Source organism: Macrosteles quadrilineatus, unplaced genomic scaffold (assembly GCF_028750875.1).
Source record: "Macrosteles quadrilineatus isolate MER2022 unplaced genomic scaffold, UCM_ALF_1.0 Scaffold_8__2_contigs__length_117827958, whole genome shotgun sequence".
NCBI lineage: Eukaryota > Metazoa > Arthropoda > Insecta > Hemiptera > Cicadellidae > Macrosteles > Macrosteles quadrilineatus.
Window position 1 is genome coordinate 116,675,423 of NW_026542601.1, and position 25,843 is coordinate 116,701,265.

General features: G+C 33.9%; 1 protein-coding gene across 1 annotated transcript in view; it reads left to right on the top strand.

Annotated features, from left to right (window-relative positions):
* Window positions 1-25,843, top strand: part of LOC129001837 (intermembrane lipid transfer protein VPS13D-like) — a 101,925-nt gene that overhangs the window by 9,624 nt on the left and 66,458 nt on the right. The window contains exons 10-22 of the mRNA XM_054429292.1: window positions 1,212-1,354; window positions 4,902-5,059; window positions 5,971-6,118; window positions 7,666-7,864; window positions 8,151-8,340; window positions 10,149-10,299; window positions 10,852-10,975; window positions 11,366-11,526; window positions 23,008-23,155; window positions 23,566-23,744; window positions 24,439-24,605; window positions 24,978-25,205; window positions 25,618-25,713. Coding sequence (XP_054285267.1) covers window positions 1,212-1,354; window positions 4,902-5,059; window positions 5,971-6,118; window positions 7,666-7,864; window positions 8,151-8,340; window positions 10,149-10,299; window positions 10,852-10,975; window positions 11,366-11,526; window positions 23,008-23,155; window positions 23,566-23,744; window positions 24,439-24,605; window positions 24,978-25,205; window positions 25,618-25,713 — 2,092 coding nt within the window. The remainder of the gene's footprint in view (window positions 1-1,211; window positions 1,355-4,901; window positions 5,060-5,970; window positions 6,119-7,665; window positions 7,865-8,150; window positions 8,341-10,148; window positions 10,300-10,851; window positions 10,976-11,365; window positions 11,527-23,007; window positions 23,156-23,565; window positions 23,745-24,438; window positions 24,606-24,977; window positions 25,206-25,617; window positions 25,714-25,843) is intronic.

Below are 25,843 nucleotides of genomic sequence, written 5' to 3' on the forward strand. Positions count from 1 at the left end.
CTTTGCTACTTCGGTAAAGTTCTGTGAACTGGCGTCAAATAAGCTGACGGTCCGGATTGTTTTTGCATACAAGTAAAGAATTTGTATGTGCGTTCCTCATAATCCTACTCCAGTTTTAATTATTTACCCTGCAAGCAATCTTGATGGTGAACTAGGCTTATCTCTGTAGCTTCAATGTTTGAATTACCTCAGCTTTTTGGGTTAGGCTCTAGACTCCATTCCACACTCACCGTGCAGAACAAAGTATCCATAAGCCATGAATTTCAAATAGCAGTTTCAACGAACTTGAGGATCCACTTAGTGTTACTTAAATTTAATTTGACTTTATAACTACCGGGTGTCCGAAAAAGAACTTCCTAGTTTTAAAAATACCTAAAGTATGCTTGTAAGTATTAGTTTTGTACGTTGGCAATAAATTTGGTACACCTGTTTGACCTTGAGTGTAGTTTTTCACATTTTCAGTGCAATATCAACACTTACGGGCCCTACATAACATATGAGCGTCAAATGGATTACCTATGTCTTAATTAGCGTCAAAATGATAACTTCTTGGTGTTGCTCCTTGAATTGTGTGAGGAGTAATTTTTACTCCTCAGCAGAAAGCCAATGTGTTATTTGGTTAGAGGAAACAAATTCCTTTACCCAGCAGCGCAATTTTAGGTGTAAACATGGTAGGAATAATAAAAATCCCAAAAATAAAAAAGTAATAAATAATAAAGAATATAATATAATAATAAAAAACGAAATAATAAAAATAATTAACAAAATGCTAAAAATGAAAATTGCTTTGATATCTGCAGGGCTACAAATGGTTCAAATATCGAGATGTACTAGTGTTAAAACCGTTTATTTGATTACCTTTCATTTAATGTATAAGTCGTTGTAATTTGTATATTGTACAATAAAAAAAATCAAAACTAGGGAGTTCTTTTTCATAAACCCGGTATATATTACTTCTAATTGTAATGTAAACTAATTATAACCTCACCAAACTCAAAATCAAAATTGTTACTTGAAAATACCAACCTCTTAAAAGCCCGAAGTGACGGATATAAATAAAATGTACTTTAGTACCTTCATAAGGGTGAAAGCTTATTTTAATTTGTTTGGTATATTTTTGTTTTCATAACTCAACAACAGACTTTTCCACTGAAAAAATATTTTTATTAAATATACTAAATCCAAAAATTCTATTGTTTTTCTATTTACAGATGACACAGACGTTAGAAGATGAAATACTAGATGCTTTGGCCGACTCGGTTGAGAACAGTACATTGCTGAAGAGGGACACTGTCTTCGGTCAGCTGAATTTTACCATCAACCAGGGAACATTTAACCTTTGCAACGAAAACCAGTGAGTACTAAATACCCCAAACGGCAACCTTTGTCCCAAAACTCAAACCAAAATCTCACAATCATTAATAAAAATTTGACTGTCTTATTAGAAAATTATAGTATCAGGAATCAGGACGTTCTTATTAAAAGGAGGTTTTTCATGGATAGAATTTAGCTAGTTTACCTAAGAAAATAATTTTCAATTTTTTGATAAACAAAAAAATACCTTTAAAATTAAAAATATTTCATTGCCATTTGACTTTTTCTGTAGCTATGCTCAGAAATAATCTCGCAAGTTTACTGTTCAAATCTGCCACTTTCAATTCCAGAAAACGCCTTAATCAGCCACATTACTTTCTCTTAAAATATTATCCAAGGTAAACCATCAATGGTAAATTTTAATCTCGATGTCATACATTTACATTCAGTGTAGGATATCGAAACATTGAAAGCATGGACCAGATACAAATAATGTAAAGCATGATTAATTAAAAGACAGATTTAAACAATACAAACAACCAACCTTGTATAGGTACTTTTGTGGACTTATGAACAACTAGCTGTACCCGCGGGCTTTGCCCCGTTTAACTTCATAAGTATTCGCATGGCAAAATCAAGTCCTGATTGAAGTTCGTTCGCTACGCTCACTTACCTTTAGGTTGGAGCTCGTTCGCTGCGCTCACTTGCCTTCAGGTTAGCTCATTCTCTACGCTAACTCGCCTCCAGGTTGAAGTTCGTTCGCTACGCTCACTCACCTTTTGGTTGCCAATTACGAAATTAGCTGTTGTCATAAATTAAAAAAAATAATAGTGCTGCACCCTGTTGGTAATCCTTGTAACTTTAATGCTATTGAACATCATAGAACAGAACCAACTTGTTTAGCCTAATTGAAACAGCTGTTAAGATTCATTAATTCCTTTTAAATATGAAAAATCGTAAGGTTAACATGGGAAACTCCAGAGCCACTGGGGCGGAGCCCGAAAGCCCGATCAGAATAAAAACTACTTAGTTTTCCTATTTAATGCCCAAAGAATCGGTGTACCGAATTTCATCCTCCTAGGTAAATGGGAAGTGGGAGAATTAGTGATGAGTGAGTGAGTCAGTCAGTCAGTGAGTCAGTGAGGGCTTTGCCTTTTATATATTTAGATTGAGATTAAAAAGGGTGGAATAAACAATCTACTAAACTTAAATAAATTTACTTAAAAAAAAAATTGATTTTATTGGAATTTACTCCCCGAAAAAATTAAATATCTAAGCCTAACTATTACAACCATGTTTTTATCTGGTTAAAACAGTATCCAGAATTTATTTTAAGTAGTTTGTAAAGAAAAGAAAATCTACCAACAAATAAATTGGCCTGAAATAACAATTTTCAGGAAATCACTGTGGGAAGTAAAGTTTTCCAAGACCAAGTTAGAGCTGAAAATGAGCCCCAGAACTGGTAATCATTCTGTCAATGTTCTGCTGGGCTCGGCGTTACTGTCAAACATGCGAGTACAAAATTTAAATTTTTCATTTGTGTTCTCCACGGTTTAGCAAAATTGTATGTCAGGCCTAATAAATAAACCAATCAGTTAAAATATGTGATTTATTTTTCTTAGAATGTTAAAAATATGTTTATGAATCAGTTGTGCATTGATTATTATATAATTAAAAAAAATTGTTTTTGTATATGATGAATTTGATTTTAAGCTCGGTCTGCTAGCAGAAAAGTTTTACACAGAATACCTCAGCTTCCATATAATAGAAACCCATTAGGTGACAGATTTGCTCTTGTGCTTACACAACTGTTACATTAATCATCCACAGGTGACTTTAATTTTAAAACACAAGAGTTTTTGTGTGTTGTTATATCACAGTTTTTTTATATTTTTTTTTATAATGAAATCATAAACAAACCATGTAAATATAGTAGGACTCCAGTTATCAAAACTCCAACTTTCCAATTTGCTGTTTATTCAAATTACAAAAATAATTTTTACAAAAACTTATAACATACCGGATGGCGGATAGTAATAAGAATTGTTACTAAAAAAGGCAGAAGTCGTGATCGTGGCACAATTGAAAACCTCTCTTGCTGATGCGTTCTACAATCGCAATACTAAAAGCTCTGCCTATTTTCTGTTAAATACCATGGGTCTGCGGGTCAGACTTTTTTGGTTCAGGTCGGGCCAAAAATCATTAATTAGCGGATACTGCAAGTAAAAAGAAAATAGAAATTCTATATTTCCACCATGCAATATGATATGTATAATTTATTCCTTGCCTCCTAACCTCTTAAGTATATGAGAATGAGAATGAGATTTTTATTTGCCAGTTAATATTCCATACAAATACATTGGCACGTCAAATTAGTATTAACATAACATTAATTAAAATCCAGTGGAGTCAGTGTTCTTGACCCTAGAAAAACCTCACACTTGCAATAGCATTATTAGTTACATCATCCTACAGCTCATCAGGCCTACAGCTTTACATAAAAATTATTTTTATAGGGCCTAAAATAGTAATAGGCTTAAGCAACATGACAAGTGGAGAATTTATTGAAGAAAAAATGTTGTGTAAACTGATTTACTATTAAACTCAAAAACAGTAATCAACACACACATTGTTTATGGTAGGAGGATTTTGAATAGATGAACGAGGTCAAGTCTGTTCTTAGAAAGACTTCTATTACATAATGTGGCTCCTAAGACTGTCAACCAGTAAAAACATATTAGCCTACTTAAAATATAAGAGCCTGGATTAACTCCAGAGAGTCCTACAGAGAGAGTCTGAAACATGGCTTGGAGATTGTAAAAATAAATTCACTAAATGGACAAGAAATAATCCTAGAAATCTTTTGTAGAGAGGGTGGTATAAGATAAGCAATCAAAAATGTATATCTTTTTGACGTACATGTAAGCTACCTATTACAAATTAAAGATTCATGAGCAATTTCCAATTTCTACCATATCTATGAAATCTTAAAACAAAAATGTATACTTCCAAAATGTTCTTAAATCCAGATTTGTCTAAAGCTTGACAAAATTATGTACAACCCCCAACGTATCCCAGACGTAAGAGGATATCAAGAAATATTCTTCTGCGAGTACACCAAAGGGCTAAGCTGAACTAAATGAGACTAAACCTAAATTTACAGAATTATTCGGATTAGCGGGAATTACAGTCAAATAACATAAACTTAAACAATGTATTTTTTACCAGTGTAGCGGGAATTACAGTCAAATTACATAAACTTAAACAATGTATTTTTTACCAGTGTAAACATCCATATATTGCGCTGGCGATCATGACAACTTTGTAATCATCTCCTACAATTTTGTATCTGTTACTACACAACAACCTTAAAGGTTAAGTTACACTCGACAAAAAAGGAATCGGACAGGACATGGAAATGAAAGGAGACGACTCTCTATAACTGAAGGCCCCATTAAAAATTTGATTATAAAAGGATACTTCAGGGTACCAACAGTTAAAACAAGCAAGTATACTAGAAACGAAATATTTTGAACAAATGTGTTTTCAGGCGGGTATTCAGCCTCTACAGTTATATTTCATTACAGGAAGTCACTGATGGAGCTACAGTTTGAGAAGGTCAGATTGGGACTTGAAAGTAGACCTAGGACTGGATCTCACTGTGTGACAGTAATGTTGGGCGGGTTATCTCTTCATGATAATCTCACAGAAGATTCTGCATTTCCTGTGCTCATTTCCCCCCAAAGTAAGTAATCTGATAAACTTTTTAAATTATTTTTTTTGTAAGGTCACATCACAATAGGACTTAGCTTGGTGAGTTTTATTTGTATTGTGTACTCCATTAAAATATTTGTGGACTAAACCATCAGGTTTATATTGTGTTGCCGCTGCAAGTATAGCTGTCAATATTCTGTTGTATTTGAATCATGGCCTACAAGAAAGAATTGTATTTTCTAAAATACACTACTGTATCATCTTGAAATTTTTAGAATGCGGATACAGTCCGCCAAGTCTAGTCTAATAAACTTTGCGTACAATTTTAGGAGAGGAAAGCAGGCTTACATGAATGTCTGAATGGTATTCTCTCTCTTCCTCAGATGAAATTGCTGTCAGTGACAGTGAAATATTGTAATGTTTTGTGTACCTATACAGTTTTGTGTTTCTTGTGCCAGTTTGGACTCTTTCCCATTCAGGTAAGCCTTCTATCCTCTCAAAAAATTCTAAAACCTAGGCCCTTGTGCTCTATGTTGTTATATCCTTAACCTCAAACTTAGCATGAAGTAGACCACAAAAGTGGACCACTTAGCATGAAGTGGACCACAAAAGTGGACCACTTAGCATGAAGTGGAAAAAACTAAAAACTAAATCTTGAGTCATAATAAAGGATATCATATAATATTTTTCATTTATATATAATATTACAACATTTGACATACTTAAATGCATAAATTTAAATTGCTGTGTCTGTCAGGATTGTAAATATCACCAGTGTATGTTTCTATGCAACTTGTGTACAAACTCTTTAAGGGTCCACTGAGTAATACAGATTACCACATTATTGGTTACCAAGTTTGTAGGGCTTTACAATACCAATTTCTTTGTATCCAGTAGTACCAGAAATAGGTAATTTTTTATGGTAATATTGGTCATTTACAGGCAGTGAGTCTGCTCCTTCTGGAAGACCAGCTCGGAATCTTCCTCCAGGATTACAACGGCTTCTGAATCAAAGTTCTGAAATGAAAGAAGAACCTTTATTCCACTTTCTGTATGAGTACAAACCTTTCAATTCTGCTGCTGACTTTCGGTATGTAATTAGGACCACATTGAAAATTAATGTAAGAAACATAAATACCCCCGCCGCAGCAAACCTGCAGACTAAGCGAATTTCCATTTGACTGATTGGATTTACACTGAAATGTCTACTTAAAAATATAACATTAATTCCCTATTTAAATAGAATTAGTTTAACATATACTTAGGTTTGCTGCATCAGGGAGGGTAAAACTGTTTTTTTTTTTTTGTAAAATGTTAATAGTTAGTAAGAGATAAAAACATTTTCCAAATTTGATCAAAATATGTTCATAAACAAGCAAACTACAACAGTTTACTTATTCTCCATAAAAATAACATGGGAATTTTAAATTTACAATTTTTTGGAATTTTCTCCGTAACCATTACGCGCATAATAACGCTTCAATATACTAAATTATTTGTTTTTTTAAGCTCTACAAAGTGGTTTGGAAAGAAATTGCTAAATTTTATGTTTTTTGGGTCAAAAATGGGAAAAACCTATTTTTACCCCATAAAACCCCCCGTAAACCCCCGTTCCCATGGTCCGATCAAGCTGGATCGCGAACTCGTTCGAATAAACGTAGGTTTACACGTTTGTACCAAATTTCATCAAAATCGGATCATTTTTGCTCGAGTTATCGTGCTAACGGACACATATATATATATATATATATATATAATATATTATATATATATAAATATATAAATATATAAACATATAAATATATATATATATGAATTTGAACGGATGGTGTTTTTGGCCTCTAGGGACCTCAAAACGAAAAAAAAATCGGTCCCGCGTCCAGGTCTTACCATGAGTACTACGGTAATAGCTTATTCCCTATATGGGAAATTCGCTAAAATACGGGTATTTTTCCCCTTTGTTTGGAAAGTAAAGTTTATAACTAATTTTTTTAGTTTCCCAGTGTTTCTTACCACCATTTAGTATTATTTTGCAAGTACTACTATATTTAGATATTGAGTCTAATCCTAACCAAAGAAGGGTTGGTGTTCTTGCTTTCACATGTATTTAAATAACATTAACTTATTAACAATTAACAGTTCACTTACGTCTCGTCTTCTAAGAAACAGTTGGTGAATATAGTTCTATCCAGTAAACTGTTTAGTATAGGTACAACTAGAATTTCAATAGGGTTGAGTGCTCGAGCCTTTTTCTATTGAGGAACCCTTTTAAAATCATTGGAACGGTTTCATATTCTACTCTTATACAGTTATTTCCAAACATAAAGAGTGTGTTTCATGTTTTCTCAACTAGGCCTACTGGTTTCCATTGTTTCTATAGATTTACTCCAAAAAGATATTTTTTCCTCTTTTTTTCTGATAAACCGTAACATTTTCTTATCGGCCAAATAATTGAATGAGAAGTTGAAGGGGAGATAAGTGTTGAATTCTGAGTTTTATTAGGTATAGAGACTCATCTGTAGCCATTGGAATTTGACATTTCAAGTGAACAAGATAAATTCCATTCACTCATAAAAATTGCTTCCCCATATCTTGCATTTAAGTTAGCTTACATAATCTGACTGTTGTCAATCCTAGGCTCCAAATCCACTCGCAAGCTCTGGACGTTGTGTACAACCCAGGCGCAGTAAAGTGGCTCATAGACTTCTTTGTTCGTCCGTTCCAAACTTCTGATCCAAGTTTCCGAGCGGCAGCCAGACAAGGATACAACGCTATGAAGCAGAGGACCAAGCAAGAACTGCTGAGGAACTGGGATAGAATACTGCAGGGGCATCAGGTCAGTGAGGATATAATTCAGACAAGTTGACTGCAGTGTTGTTCAAGGTAACAAGTTACATTGTGCACTGAAACAACCCATTTATCTGTAAATGTTAATGTATTACTTTATTTCACTATTTCCTAGTGTTTTGACACCACAGTTATTTGATTATTTTAAGGGGAGTGATCAAAATTATTAATGTGTCAATGGCAAATGATGAATCCACCGAATTTTAATAAAACGTTCAAATTTAACCTTCTCTCGTTTTACCCTGCCACCAGCTAACAGCTTGTCTTGATTTTAGACTGCCAGGAAGACTTGGGATGTAGAACTTGCTATTTCGGCACCTCAGATTTTCCTTGTAGAACATTTCAACGACAAGAACGCAGTCCTTTGTGTCATTGACTTGGGAAAACTGCATCTGACAAACAGGAGTCCACAGACGATGGATCAGAGGCCGTCAGTGATATCCAACACTGACGAGGAAACAGAAGGTATGATAAATGTAATTTTGGTTGGACCTGTCCTACATGACTTTAATATGTTTTACATTTGCATACATTTAGATATAACCACCTGATTAAAGCCAATACTTACTTGATACTTGTTGATGTCTTCATCTTTGACCGACATTATCGCATAGATTGCGTCAATTTAATTACTACAATTTTTACAAAAATAATATTTACAGACACTACAGTAAAACCGATATCATAGATTGCTTCAAATTGTCTATGTGGTTCTGGTTTAAGACTATTCGAGTGAACAAAAAACTGAACTGATTGGGATGAAATTTTACACAAAAAGTAGACTGTAAACCCATTTAACTCATAGTCCTCTATTGGTATTTTAATTTTCAAATTCTTCTCTTGGTATATGCCCCATACAAATCCAAAGTTTCAAGTTTGATCTTCTAAAAGAGTCTATTAATTGGTCCTAATCTTGAGCTTGAAATCCAGAATGTTTACATTCACTCAATTAAAATTTACTTTGTTTGTATTTTGGCCAAGTTAATAATTTCATTATGCTGCTCGTGTGGTTTCTACGACTTTTGTCATTTTTACATTGAGACAAGTACACTATACTGTGTTATTTAACTTGAATATGAGTGAGAGATGACTGTGGAATGGAGTGAGATGCAGTTATATTTACTATTGAAAATTGTATCAAACTTAGTAGTAGACCTTATAAATTTTGGTTTTAGCGAATCCCAAAACACCCTATAGGGAAGTAGCTATTACCGTAGGTCTCATGGTAAGACTTAGGCCCGGGACCGATTTACTTTTTCATTTTGATGTCCCCAGAGGCCAAAAACACCACTCGTTCAAATTTTTATATATGTATATATATATGTGTGTCCGTGAACACGATAACTTGAGTAATTTTTATCCGATTTTGATGAAATTTGGTTTGAAGGTGTAAGGCGGGATAAACTTGAATGAGTTCGCGATCCAGCATGATCGGACCATGGGAACAGGGTTTTATGGGGGGTTTTATGGGGTAAAAATTGGTTTTTCTCACTTTTGACCCTCAAAACACAAAATTTCCCAATTTTTCTCTAAACCTTCTTAAAGAGCTTAAAAAAACAAACAATTCAGTATATCAAAGTGTTTTTGTACAGTTATTGGTTACGGAGAAAACTAAAAAAAATGGTAAATTTAAAATTCCCATGTTATTCTTATGAAGAATATTGTAAAATGTTGTAGTTTGCTTGTTTATGGATATCTTTTGATCAAACTTGGCAAATATATTCATTTTATACTAAGCAATAATTATTTTACTTAAAACACACACTTTATTAGTTTCCTTGTAGCAGCAAACCTAGGTACTCGTTAAACCTAATGTTATTTAAATATCTCAATTGAAAATCAAATCAGCCAAATGGAAATTCGCTTAGGCGTCAGGTTTGCTGCGGCGGGGGTATTTTTTATAATAAATGGGTGGTGTGTAATTGTTTAGTGCAGTATATCTAAAAAATTGTGTTATATTTTCTCTAATGACAGTAGATCTTTAGTCTGAGATTAGCATCGGAGGACAGTAGGATTAAGAAATAAATTTTATATATAAAATTTGTAAAGCCACTCCAATTCAGGTGCCTACTAGAAGGTAGCTGGTAATAATTTATTAGGAGTTGTATAGACTTGAACCTGTTCGTTTGAAATCACAGTCAAGTGGCAGGCCCCTATATAATAAAACTTGGTTATCAACATTCATCCCATTGTAAAGCCTGGCTAAAGCAATTAGAAAGCTTAGTGTCGTACCTGCTGAGTACTTGTTGATTAATGAACATTGAATATTACAGAGGCGTTCCAGACACCTTGTTCAACACCTCCTGGCAGCGAGGCAAGCAATTCTATCTCTCCACTGGAACCTGTAGGTTCTCCTCTCAACCAAACCTTTGATTCTGGAGCTAGCATCAGTGAACTAGCAATACACCATAAACTTTATGACAGGTAATATCTTAATATGACTTTTTTTGTATGATGTAAAACAAAGTAGAAGGAAGACCCTTCCAGCATATTAGCCACAATGGGTGGCGAGAAGATCTCATATCATGCTTTGCTGATTCTACCCAGCCTGAGACTGTCCTTGATTGTTCTTTAGATACTCAAGCACGGTTAAGGTTACAGAAACTACACTGTCATGCTTACTTTTTGGGACTTGTCATCAGTACTTGTATGAAATTTCATCCTTGTTTACAGCAGAGTAATTTACATATTTTGAAATTATTAATTTACACCAAAATACAAATTACTGAATGGTAATTATTACTCAACCAGGCCTATGACTTTTCTTTCACAGCTCATAAACCAGTGCTGTGACTCTCGGCTTGGTTTTTATCACATCTATTTTCTGTGGAAATAGGTATTCAACACTTAAGACTTCTGGTAGTCCTACAATACTATTCTCACATTAAAACTACTCATACTTACATTAAAACTTACTCATGCTCATGTTTTTCTTTTTTTTTGTTTCAATGAAACTGACTTATCTCCATTTTCTAGGTACTCCGTGGACTTGAACGAGTTACAGATCCTTGTTGGAAGAGTGAAAGATAACTGGAAGTTTGCCCATCTCAAAGGCACCTCAGCCCTACACGTCCTTGACCGTTTTAGCATTTCACTTCAGGTAAAAACTTTACAAACACTCTAAATTTTCTATGTAAGCCTCCTCAATATTATTCTTCCTACTTGGTATGTGATTTCTGATTTTGCTAGAATAGGGTTGTATAGTTCGGCCGCATAGAAAACGACCTGCGCGCTAATGCTAAACCAATGCTAGAGGAGGTCGCTTTCTAAGCGGCCGAACTAACTTGAAAATGTATGTATTTCTTTGATTTGTAGCCTAAGAATGATTTCAATCTTAGTCATCGGTAGTTTACTTTCCTAATTACTGGGAACTCATCCTATTTCAGTAACTGCTAATAGCCTTACGATACAATTGGTGGAATTTTGTGTAGCTTAACGTATCAAAAGGAAATCCAAATTACAACCAAAAGTAAGTTTAAAACTTGTTTAGATGGAGCGGAGGATTGTCTACACTACAGACCCTCAGTTTCCCAGTCTCACAATAGCAGGAAACCTACCCAAACTGGTCGTTCACCTCAACGAGCAGAAGATTCAGGCTATCTGTACCTTGCTTGATGTCATCTCAGGGCGTGGCCTTCCGTCGCCTTTCAGGTAAAGGGTCATAATTTGAATAAAGTACGATTCTAAGTAGTGATTACAAAAAATATTTATTAATAGTTATTCTAATGACAATTGCACTTTTTAATACTGGTAACCTATAGAACACCACAAAATATGTAGAAAGCACTAATAGATATATATGTCAATGGTAGAGATAATTTTATACTGAAAATTCTCGTTTTGTGTAACAGAGGTCACACTAAGATAAATCTTAATTACATGATGAAAAAAATGAGAAACCCAATGTATTTTTTATTTTTTATTGCTCAAATATACTGTTGTTAAATATATTACAGCCCTGTTTCTTTTGTTTTACCTATATCTTCATAAAAGCTTAGAAAAGATGTAATTATTTTCCAAATACGAGTTTTACACAGGTTTTTTAACCTCATAATGTGTGTATACGATTTTATAGTCATGAAAATCATTGTGTACTAATTTAAAATCAAACTAAATTGAAAAAATATAACAATTTATACATATTTACACTGTACGTATTTTAAAAATATAAATTAAAAATGTGACATTCTGTTACATGTGTGTGACCTCCGTTACATGTGTATGACCTCTGTTACATGTGTGTGACATCCGTTACAGAGATGAATCAGAATCTCACACTATGACATAAAGAACAAGTATATCTTAATATTTAATATGTCCATAGGCATCAAAAGAAGATTGAAATAATGAAAAAAAAGAATATGCTAATAATAACAGTTCAAACTAATACAAGTAAGTTAGTCTTCCAACTAAACATTAGAAAAAATTTTCTTTATTTTCTCCATCTCTTTTTTTTCTATTTGGTAATGGCGTTGTGACACTGGATAAGGTGGTTTGGTCACACACATTAACCCAGCAATGGTAACTTCCTGTTTGTCTTCAGGTGTAGGCCAGAAGAATTTATTGCCACTTTTGGACATAAACGCTACCACCAATATATCTCCTTCTTTCTTCTCCTCCACAACTCCTAAAATTAAAAAAAAAATTCAAATTATTTAGGGCAAACAATAATTTTTACCAAAAAGCAATGAATTATTTAAATTTTTGAATGATTTTTGGCCTACTGTTATAAGATTAATGTAAACAAAATTATAAAAAGAATGTAAAAAATTTGTTGATTTTTTAAATTGAGTTTAAATTTTAGTTACCTGGATACCAGTCGTTGTCATAAATGACACAAACCCAGCTTCCCACATCAATGCGTCTTGTACGACATAAATTGTCTTCTTGTGGGTCATCCAAATTGTTTTCCAAGCTGGGACCATTAGTTTTATCCAATAGATTGTCTTCTTGTGGGCCATCCAAATTGTTTTCCAACGTGGGATCATTAGTCTCAAGTGCATGTACTGTTAATTTGGCTAAGAAAAAGTATTTTAATAATCTATTGGGAAGATGGTCTTAAAATTATGCCTGTTTATTAAAAATACATTGCTTAACAAAGAATGTTGTTTGACGTTCTTACATTTTTGTCTTTTTAATTAAAAGTCAAGTTTCAATTTATAAACAAGTGGACCTAAATTGTCCTGTTGCCCAATCAATTTATTTACATTAAATTTTTGAAACACAAGTTCCATAAAATCACACTTCCAACAATCTTTTGTAAATAATGGGTTATAAGTTAAATAAATTGATTTATTATTGGCAAATATGTGTTTTTAATAACTTACAAACTAATGTTAGTTACCGTAGTTAAGAAAAGCAAAATAAATTAGTGATAAAGTAAAAGGATACAATGACTTTCAACGATGTGGTATGGAGGATTGTGCGGATGATGCTTACAAGCCTTGTTGAAGGCACAGGTAAAGCAACTAAGCCTTCTGAGAAAGATTTTGCATGGTTCGTCTTTCCATGTAGCTTGTTGAATCTGACTAATGCCAACAACAGCCTGAAGCTTTTCAGGCCTTTTCAAATACATCTCATCAATGTCTGTAGATTTAATCTTTATTAGATTTACCTTACTGCAAGTTTTGCTTACACACTTTATAAATGATTCTACATCTGTTACATCATTGCCACATTTCACCATGAGATCTGCACTTCTTTTCACCACTCCACCGATTCCATCGGCAGAGCCTTTGCCGTGCCCACTAATGGAAAAATTCCATGTCATGGATTTCAAATTTGGTACATACTCCTTTATTCTAGACATGAAAAATATATTGAACCTATTTTTGTATTGTGATGACGGTCCATCACTTAATACATGTAAAGTGTCAATTTCAGGGCTTTTGTTTATTTTATCAAACAATGGCATAAGATGAGCCCAGACAGCATGTGCCTTGTGATCAGTGTTATCGGTTATGGTACAAAGTGATTCCAATTTATTTTTGGAGTACATAACTACTGTGTGACAAATGACAAATGACAAATGACAATTCTTTATTGCACATAACATCTGTTAGAGTTATTACAAATGTAATACACAGACAGGTACATTGTCAAGGTTTCTAATAAATAAGTAAATCTAAATAGGTATATAAAAAACCTAGGATTTAGCCAGTAAGTTACCCCTACAAAGCTACAGCATGGTGGAACTGTTTATGTTAGGAGAGGTTGATGAGAGATTGGGTGTCTGTTACCAGGAGTCGTTGAAAAATTCCTCAAGAGTGTAATATGCTTTTTCTACTAAAACTGTTTTGATTTTGCCTGTAAATTTTGCTAAGTTTAATTGCTTTAAGGAGTTTGGAATTTTATTGTAAATTTTTAACCCCATATAGAGAGGACTTGTTTCATATTTTTTTAAATTATGAGTGGGGTATTGAAAAATGTCTTGTCTTCGGGTATTATATGAGTGATTACTAAGATAATTTTGAAACATACCAGGATTTCCATGAACCATTTTTAAAATTTCAAAAACGTATATTGAAGTTAGAGTTAAAATTTTAAAATTTCGAAACAATTGTCTACATGATGTTTTTTTGGGGCAATTTGCAAGAGTTCTGATTATTGACTTTTGTTTTTTAAAAACTTTGTGGACATCTGTGGCTGTCCCCCATAATGTAATACCATAGCTTAAAATAGAGTACACATAAGCATAATAAACATTTTTACATACTTCCAAGGAGGTAACCTGAATTAAAACACTTAAAGCATATCTTGTTGGACTAAGTTTTTTGTTTAGAAAATTAATATGTTCTGTCCATTGTAGTTTACTATCCAAATATATCCCTAAAAACTTTACTACATTTGTGGGCGAGGCAGTAGTTTCTGTTCCAGTGGTTGAATTTCTCAATTTGAAAATTAAAACACTAGTTTTATCTTCATTCAAAAGTAAGCCATTTTTTAAAAACCAATTTGCTATTTCTCCAATTGTTTCTTTGACATCATCATGTAAAATTTTAACAGTACTTCGTCTGATGAGAGCTGTTGTATCATCTGCATAAAGGGTAAAGTTACAGATTTGACTTGAAAAATGAAAAGGTAAATCATTAATATATGTGAGGAATAAGAGAGGACCTAGGATTGAACCTTGCGGAACTCCATAGTTATTATTTGCCCAAGAAGAGTATTTGTTCCCAGAGGCGGTTCTAATTACTGTTCTTTGTTTTCTATCGCTTAAGTAAGACTTCAAAAGTTCAATTATTTGTCCATGAAAACCAATTGCTGTAAGTTTTTTGATAAGAATTTTATGATTAACACAATCAAAAGCCTTGGATAAGTCGCAGAACACACCAGCTGTGCACTGCGACTCATCCAAGGCCTTCAAAGCGCAATTTACAAAGTTATTTAAAGCTGATTGGGTATTTAGATTTTTACGGAAACCAAATTGTTCCTTGCAAAACTTGTAGTTATTTTCCAAAAAGCTAGATAATCTAGTGTGAAGAATTTTTTCATAAACCTTTGAAACATTACTTAATAAAGAGATCGGTCTGTAGTTCTGTACTTCATTTAAACAACCTTTTTTGTGAATGGGTACTATTTCTGAGAGTTTTAGTAGTTGGGGAAAAACACCTTCTGCAAAAGATTGATTAATTAGTGTAGCCAAGATGTTTGATATTTCATTTGCTGACCATTTCAATAATTTAATGGGTATACCGTCCCAGCCACAGGCATTACTGTTCTTTAAACTTAGAATAGTTTTTTTTACTTCAATTTCATTTGTTTGACGAAGATTACCTAATTTTGTCACCTGAACTGTAGGATTGTTAGCATACAGATTGATATTAGCACTGTGTGGCATGTTTGGTAGCTTAAGTATATTGACAATGTTGGAGTACTGATAATTAAACAGTTCCGCCACGACTACAGCATCATCAATAATTTCATTGTTGACCTTAAGTTTAATGTGAGGCTTAACAATTTCACTTTTAACACCTACACCTAATTCTTCCTTTACAACATTCCACATGGCTTTGGACTTATTTTTTGCTTGCATTATATACCTATCATTTGCAGATTTCTTAGCTTTTTTAACAATCTTTTGAAATATCTTTTTGTAATTTTTTACATAGCTTAGAAAATTAGGATCATTACTAAATTTTGCTTCATAATGTAATTTTCTTTTGTTTATTGATGACACTGTTATCCCTAAAGTAACCCACGTTTTTGATTTACTTTTATTTTTTGCTTTAAAAGGTTTAACTGGAAAGATTTCATCCATACTTAATTTAATCTTAGCCAAAAAATTTTTGTAATTGTTATCCACTGAACCATCTAAAGATAAAGACATCAAATTACATCTCAAGCTATTAATAAATGGGGCGATGGATCCTTCAGGAAAACGTCTTCGATAGGATTCTACAGAGTTTGTTGATTCTAATTTAAATTTACTACTAATAGGTAACTGAAGGAATAGAGCATTGTGGTCAGACATAGATAAATCAAGATTCTCAAAAGGAGCTTTACCATAATTTATAGAAGTTAGAAAGTTATCAATGCAGGTTTTTGTTGTTTTTGTTATTCTTGTTGGCTCTTTGATGTTTATCAAGAAACCATGACTACTAATTATATTTTTAAATTCTTCTACTAAATTACTATTCTTTTCTAAAAGGTTAATATTAAAATCAGCTGCTATAACAATTTGTTTCTTTTTTGCCTCAATTTTTAAAACAGTTAGGAAGCTTTGAAATTTTTTAAGAAACAAATTACTAATGCAATTTCCTGGTATTCTATAGACTGATACAATTAACAAATTAAGACCTTCAATCTCTGCAAAAGACCCTTCAAAGATAAACTCCTCATTGAAAGTTTTACTTAGATCTTGTCGTGATATGGTAGAAAGGGAATCATGGACTAGTATACAAGATCCACCTCTAGAGTAATTCCTGAAAAATCCATCCCTCAAACTGAAATTGTGTATTCTATTTAACAACAGTTTATTTGATTCTTTTATATTATGTTCATTAAAGCAAATTATTTTAACATTTTTTGTGCTTTCTAATAAAATATTTATCTCTTCAAATTTTTGCTTAATTCCTTGAATGTTGTAGTGCATTATACAATTACTTAGATTTTTTGACAACATACTTATGTGATTATGTGCTATGTTTTTTGTGTTGTTGTCTCTTTGAACATTAAAAAAGAATTGTTAGATTCAAATTTACTATGAATAGGAGTGCTAATTTGTTTGCTTAAATCTAAGTTTATGCTAGGATGTACATTGTTTGGAATTTTTTCAACAGGACTATTTCTTAAAGTAAGGCACTGAACATTTTTAGGATCACCATTGCTCTGCTTTTCACTTAACTTCACCACCTCACTATACTGTAGCTGGCCTGGAACCACAGGAGGGTCGTTTTGCAGGGTTGAGTGTAGGGTTGCCTGAGTTACAGTTGCTGTTGAATGAGCGCTGATGGGTTGAACTGCCGAAGGGGTGACTATAGATGGTGAAAGTACTATGACAGGTTGTGATGTAGAAGTGGTGTTTGGCCTGTCATCTTCCGGCTGTCCATTGCCATCAGTGTCTGGGATGGTAGGAGTTGCAGATATGAGGGTTTTGTAGTGATTTCCGATAGATGTATATAGACTATTCAAAAAATCACAGTAGTTTAGTCCATTTCTCAGGTGGTTTCTAGATTGTTCCTCAAATACAGTTATTTCAATAGGCGCTCCTGTCGTTTTATGAAACTGAACTATATTTTTTGCAAAAGCATCAACTGGTATTCTGTCTCTTGAGCATCCCATTGGAGAACATATAAGTTTTTTTAGTTGACGCTTCTTAAAATCTTGAGTCAGCTCCTTAAAAGCTAGGTTATAATCTTCCACTTGAGGTTTGTTGTGAAACTTAGCTTTGGTGACCAAGCCATATACAGTTGGGCCGTCTTTAACTGTCTGACAGGTAAGGTGTCTGTTGAGGAAGTCATTAGGAGTGGGTTTTCCAAAATGTTTTTTAAAAGCCACCGCAACTCCTGCACTCATATTTTTATTGTCAAAAACATCTGCTGAAATGCAATGTGCTAGTGCAGTAGATTTATTTTGTTTGTATTTCCTAATAGATTTACCCATAGAAGATTCTGTGATTTTGATTTTTTTATTAATACTGTCTAGTCGTAAATTAAGATTGTATTCCTTGCTCAGAGTTTTTATTATGATGTTCGCTAGTAGATTTTTCCCACTGTTGTTTAGGTGTAGTCCATGAGTCGTAAAGCTACACCTCTCCAGTTGATCTAAATTTATCAGCCGTGCGTTACTATTTCTAGCTACTAACTCTCTGATGTAGTTGTTTAATAAGACCAACTGTTGGTTGATTACATGGTCTTTAGGTTTGTCAAAGCGTTTGGGAATTGTTGTAATAAATACTTTTCTCTGTTTACTTATTACAGTTAATTTATCTTCCAATTTTTTGTAGATATTATCCAACTTATTGTCCAGACTATCGTTAGACCCTCCCATGATTATAACAGGGTTTCTTGTGTCTATTGAAGATGATTCTAGAACTTGTAGTAAACTTGCATTGGCTCTTACATATCCGAAAACATTAATTTTATTGTTGCTGAATTTTTCAATTTTCTCTTGCACATTCCTACCCTGACTATCAGAACACAAGGTCACTTGTAGTTTGGTGCACTTGCTTACAGTCGGTTTATGTGTTTTTGTATTTATGTTACGTTTCTTATCTTTCATAGGAGTTTTAGCTTCTAGATTTCTTTCTTGTAAATGACTGGCCTTATTTAAAACTTCATATTTATTTGTTAATTTGATACCATTTTCAAAATTATTCATAGAAGTCCTGGTTGAAAACATAAGTTTTTCTTTCTTTTTTCTAGGTACTTGGGTCCAGTGTTTTTTATTACATTTTGTATTCTCAGCATCATTGATATTATTGCTGTTTAATTGGGCAGATGTCTCAATATCTGTTTGACTTTCCTTGGTAGAAGTTTCGATGGAGTTTCGTGTGGAGTGACAGTTGCTGTTTTGAACCTCCAAAGTGGCAGCTTTGGATTTCTTTATAAGACTTGCATAAATAGTTTTCAGAGAAATCAATGTGGAGCAAACACTCGTTTTCTTTAAGTGATTTCTTAAGTGTGTCCATGGCATTGTATTGGTGTGTTATTTTAGATAAATGTACTTTGTAAAGATCTAGCTGTTCTTGTAGCTTCATTGCTAGTTCAGAAACAGTGCATTGAACTTCCTCTTTGATACTCACCCTCATCAGTTTAGGATTTTTGTCAGAAATCGGTTTTGTAATCTGTTTCCACTGCAAGTAATTTACTTCAGATTGATCAATATTTGAAGTCTTTATCCTGCTTGACTCACATCTCGTGCAAACACCTGACATGCAATCTAGGGATTTCTTGTTACACACTGTCTCTTCAACTAATTCATCTAATGATTTTGTCACAATCTTTGTTTGAATACATTTTTCATGTACAAGGATGACATTGCTGCAAATTATACATGCACATGTATCAAGATCGTTCAATTTTGGGAATACAACCCAAAATGGCCTCAGTTTTAAAAATGTACTGTAACAAACTTTATTGTTTGGATGTTCTTCATTGAATTTTTTGTGTAAACCTTTAGCTGTATCTAGTAGAAGTCTTTTTTGTTTTTTAACTTTGCGTCTTGTAATGCAATCTTTTTTACCAGGGAGTTGTTTACTGTTAATGTCCTGGCAGTAAAATCTTCTGACTAAATAGATTGTATTACGAGGCAATCTTCTTTTATGCTCTTGCTTAGTTTTTCCAATTCTCCTATAAGCTTTGTAGCTTCCAACTAGATTTTTGGCCTTATTTATTAGTTTTCTTTTCCTTAGTAAAGGCGTTGAAACCATGGCGTTGAATTCACTAATTTCTGCTTTGCTTTTAAGGGTGTTTTTCTTTTGAATTAAACCTTCCTCGATTGTTTCTAAATAAACCAGCCGCCTTTTTACTGGAGTAGGTACTTTTCTGTTATTTGCCAGTTGTGTTATTTTTTTCGTTGGGGATGGGGATTTGGTCACAGAGTTTTTATATCTTTGAAATCTTTTCTTATATCTTTCTGCTTTTCTCTGTGCAGATGCGAGCTGTTTTTGTGTTGAAAGTAGGTCTCTATAAACCTTAATGGTTTTTTTCGATTTTTTCCTCAGTTCTCTTTTTTTTGCACTGTGACTCTTTAAACTGTTGTTTGATATATTATTTAAGGATTCATTTTGGATATCACACTGTATAACAGCCTCATTTTGCCCATTCTGAAGTTTTTTTCTTTCTCTGCAGCGTTTTACTCTTTCTCTAACTAATTTTCTGTCTCTTCTTTTTTCCCTTTCATTCATATCTTTTCTCAACTTCCAGGTACCAGCCTCTTTTCTTTTCAATTTATACTGCTTGTCATACTCTCTCTTTTTTTCCAGTTGTTCTTCGGTAAGCTTTGCTCTATGTTTTCTCTGCCTCTCCCTTTCTTTCAAACGTTTCTCCTCTAATGCCTTTTCACTTAGCTTAGTTCTGGGTTTATTGTTTGATTTTTTAATCGCCTGTTTTGAACTAACCGAATTTTTTACTGTAGCAGGCTTAATTGGCCTTTTACTTTTATCGTTAACTTGTGAACAACTAGGCTTCACCAAGTTCAAATTATCTGGAGGGGTACTGGTGGTACATATTTTCTTTGGTGTTTGCACAGCTTTAGTAGAACCAGTTTTAGTTACTTCTAAATTATCTGGAGCTGCAGTACTTGAAGTATTTATAGGCGTACTAGAAGTCATTGGTCTAGAAAGTAAACCTCGGTCATGTTCCAACACACGTCTTCTTTTAATTTCCGCGTATTTTCGTCTTTGAAATTCGGCATTCTTTTTCTTTCGTATTGCAGATTTTTCTAATTCAATTTTTTTCTACGGACCAAAGCCTCTTCTCTATCTTTTTTCAATCTTTCTTTCAACAGAAGATCTTCATCTCTTCCATCCATGGTCTGGAAAATTAAAGAATTTGTTTTCTAGCAAAGGCCTACTTAATGTCATTACAAGAGGTCAATAGGATTAAAAAAGCCTAACTGAATCTTTAATAAAAAATACTTGTAATAATTCTACACCATGACATATTTTTAAAATATTATTTGCTGTATTTAACTTAGCCATCTAAAATTATAAAAAAAAAAAACGTTTAACTCAAATTATATTTATGATTATAAGTTTAACTTTTCATGAATGCAAACATTAAGCTATTAAATCAAGGCTTTATCATAAATTTAATAAATATGCTCAGGCCTAATTAATGTAGACCTAACTAATGTAGAGAGTAAATAAAAAAAACTAAAAAAGTAATAAAGCAAACCCCTTGCCCTATCTTTAATAAAAATTACAACACATAAAATCATTATTTTTCAAAAACCCATATCAACTAATTTCACAACTGCAACAAGAACTAAATAGTCCTAACTCAATTTAGATTGGATAAAAAAGTGGAAAGCAGTTCTAGAAATTTGCTGGTTGCAATGAAAACTCATGCATAATTTGGTCTTTTTCCCGGTTGGAGGCAACCCTGCATCATCATTATTTTCATCAAAACATTGTTTACTAATTCATTATATTATATTCCATGTCAAAATCGAAAATAATAAACCAACAAATATATCACCAACAAGATCAAAACGTATATCAACCAAATGAATCAGCGGTCACAAAATGTATCGGATGTCACGTTTAATTGTGCATCATTCGTGACCGGCGATTCACAGACCGGCGTTACAATTTCATACGTCGTGTCTGCTAACCTCAAAATGGCGGATGCTATCGCTAGAGGCAAGTCGGCATTTGGAACCGGGCCGTATTACGCAAAACTTAAACTAGTACGATGCATTGTGATTTATATTTTATTGACAATTAGTCATGTACCGTTGTTACACTTATAAATTATACATAACAGTTTCAACTAACAAAATTACTTACCTCCAAGTCCAAATTATCTTGAGAGCACAAACTACTAGCATTATTGCTGCTCATTGCCATGACACTTCTGTTTTAACGCCGATTTCCGCCGCTACTCGCGCTAGTCTCGCTGTGCGATGTGAAACAGACTTCACTACCGCCGTTACCGCTGATGTTAGGGACACGACTTTTAACTCAGTTTGGCGTTTAATGAGTATTATTTCATCCGTAATATGCACGTATTAGCCATCTTTCGTTATTAGAGATGATAATAAAATGTTTTATATTCACTTTTCTCATTGGTAAAAGTATTTAATTCGTCTCTTTAATGGTAAAACTCGTTCCGGGGACGTGTGACCGTCGTTACTTTGGCCACTATTTTCTCAGTTTAGTTCCAAAACCTCTTAATATTTAACAAATAAACTGTATATACAGCAATATTAAGGCCTAAACTTCCAAAATAAAAGGTTTTTTTTTAGCAATAGGTAAAGTGAGCAACATTTTTTTTGACTAAGGGACTGTTATTGTACCCAATTCAAATTTTGACCCTAAAACAACTGTTTGAAACCAATCATTCAATGGTAAGTTTGATAGCAAATTCAACACCCATATCGGTTTTATGTTTTATATTGGTTTTATGTTGGCCTACTAGAAAAAATGTAGGGAGTGAGCTGCTCTAGTGGTAGAGCATGGGACTTTGGTCCCATGAAGTCTCGAGTTCAAATCATAGCCTGAAGTAGTGTGAAAAGCTATCTCGGGCCGAAACCGAGTGTCCTAGGATCATAAGAAAACAATAAACAAAAATTTAATAAATCCATCCTAATATACATCAGTTTTATGAAAAAATTATTTTATCCGTAGAACATAACTTTAAATCATCCTCTGGGTTATGTTGTTTTTATACAGCTGGGTAGTTAGTTGACCTGATGCTCACCTAATCAGAAGGTTGGTTCAATCCTAAGAAAATCTACTAGCTTTTTGATCATTTAAAAATTTTACCAACTATGCTTGATCATTAGGTCCAATAAATGGTCTTGGCTGAAGAACCAACCATCTGATATTAATCAGTAACAAAGCGATCTCATCTATTCAAAAATTTTTTGGTTGAAGATGTTGCTCCTCTTCGCCTTACAATACTGGTGTGTTGGGGCTGCATCAATCTAGTCCAAGACTGATGCGTAACCTCAGGTTGGTTTTAGGTCCCAAGAGGGTTCCCCAGAGGAGGAGAAGCCTGTGGATGTTGTGGTTCATAGGCCAGAGACCAACCCTCAACCTGCAGAGATCAGTGACTGCAGTGCGGCCAGACTGCTCATGCTGCAGTTCTCTGTGGACCAGCTAGCGTTGGAGGTAAACTATACACCAGTTATACCCTCCAGAATAAACATCTTTCGAACTGCTAGGACAAACCAATGAATTGAGGTTAGGAATCGTACTACGTCTAAAAGCACCTGAATCTTTGTTACGTTGCTGGGAGTGTGTCACTAATAGTGATATAATGATGAATTAAAATGTTTTTGCTTTCAGGCTGATTAATTATTATTGGCAAAATATCTTAGATATGATGTATATGATATATTGATACTTTGAGGGTTACATGACGACCAGAAAGGATCAACTACATCATGTGACAAGGCAAGGGCCACTACTGGATATGAATAAGTCAGGAAATAGAGTGGATGCTTATTTATTAATTATTGAACTCTCCTTGATTTGTAATATAAATATTGCTGGTCAGGAAGTGAATGTTCTGTGTGCAGGTTCAGTCTCGAGGTCGGAGTGTGGCAGAGCTGCAAGTGTCTGGTGTGAGAATGTCGTACACCAAACGCCCCTTCGACACATCGCTGAGTCTCAGTGTGCACGGACTGCTGCTGGTCGACGCTTTGCAAACGTTCGGCCCCGACTTTGAACTGCTAGTCGCTAGCCACAAGCATGTGGGGTGGGTGAAATGCATCTGACCCATACTTACGCCTTTGCTCAGATTGGCCTGAATGATGTATTAACTTTTGTTGACAAAAGCATAGTCCCAGTGTTTATGAGAAATTATCATCTTAAAATAATTATCTGTATTGAAAAGTAGTAAAATAATAAATAAAAAGAGAAATAGTAAGGTAATTTGTTGTAGTTGGGTAATATTTTTTAATAAACTGTAACACTTTAATTAATTTAATATATTATATTGATAGTTTAATGACAGATTAACCACCATTTTTACAAAGGGTGATGCCATTTCATGTTGGTTTGTTTAAAGGTCCACAATTAAAATAGTTTGATAAAAAAATATCATTAGATCCGGTTTTTGGATATGTTTATGATTGTTACAGGGTTAGCATTTAACCATTGTTAAAAATCCAAAATTAACACTCATTGAGGGACATTAGGTAAATATACCGTACATTAAATTACATAAAAATTAAAAGGTCTACAAACATCACAGAACATGATCGTTCTAAAACCATGTTAGGTTCATGAAGCCCTAAAAGAAATATATTCACAAAATACAACTTGAATAAAAAACTTTCTCTGAACTGCCAGGCAGTAAAATACATTGCAAGATGTATGAAACTGTGCAGCTTTTTCAAAAAGTTACCTCATGCACATCTGGCTGATTTAAACCATTCTTGTCTGTGTAGGATGGACAGTGTAAGTGGTAGTTTGCGAGACAGTGAGCCGACATCTCCCACGTCTCCGGGATCTCCTGACCCTCTGTCTGGACGCAGTGGCTTCCGTCTCCTCCCTACAACCATCTCGTCTGCCATCACGTCTGCACTCTCCTCTCTGCAGACTGACATCACCAGAGGTAACTGTTGCTTTTATCATTATACCTAAAATTTAGAGGATTATTTTGAAAAGGGATTGAGTTCAGATAGCTTACCTGAAAAAATTAAGAGTCCAAGGTTAACATATGCACACAAATGTAACACTGAAATTGTACCGTAGTGTATAGAATTTCTTCAGAGAGTAAAAGACATGCAATGGAGGGGAATGCTCTTTTATTTTATTTTATTATATAAACTTTTTTGACGCATCCCAATTGTATATAACAATCAGTTCAATAACATATTTAAGTAAAAAAAAGTCAACACCTGAATTTGCAATGCAACTGACAAGAGTTTATATCTAGACTTTTTAGTGTAAGCCTGACTCATAACTAATAACATTCCTCTTGCAGCCAAGTCCCCTCCCCCGCCAAATCTACTTTACGCCTCATCACCTCCGCCAATAGCCAGCCCCCGGCCCCCGCTGCTGGCCACACCTCTTCTGGGAGATGTCACTGTCACTTCTGAAGCTCTCATCACCATAGAGCTGGTGTTTGTCAGTGCAGACTGTCCTTCCAACACTGATACACGGGAGAATCTGCAGATAGCCAATATCCAGTTCAACAACCTCGACATCATTGGTAAGATCGACTAGAGAAGTGGTGGAAACTATTATATTATTATAGTTTTTAATTATCTGAGAAAATCAAGACCGTAGATACTTTTCATGTAGGGTAAAGCTTTTGACTTTAACTTCCATTTTAAGAACTCAACTTTACCATTTTTGTTAGAGAACAGTTTGGTCTTGTTCTTACCTAACGTTGACCTTTTGTTCCATAGCACAATTAACTAATGATCAATGACAAAATGGCATGAGTTCACAATCAATTCTGCTTGGTATTTCACTAGCAACCTCCAGATTGTAAGAACCATTCAGCTATGTTGAAAATGATTTTAAACGTTTCATTGTTTCTATGTTTTGCACTCGGAATAACTAACCAAGATTTCTTTCTTTAAGTATACATGATAGTGTACAATTTTAATTTTTTCTAGCCAACCAAGAGACAATTGTCGAGCTGATAGGCTTTGTCAAGAGAGTATTTCCTAGCAAGCCAAATCATCACAAGCCTCCAATACCTATTGCACCAGGTAAAAACATTATCCATATATCAACTTAAATTGCAGGTGTTATTACTGGGTCATCAATGTTCCTAGCATTTCATAACATTACTTTAGCAACTTATCAGGCTAGCTATCCAGAGAACTGATTGAAGAACTT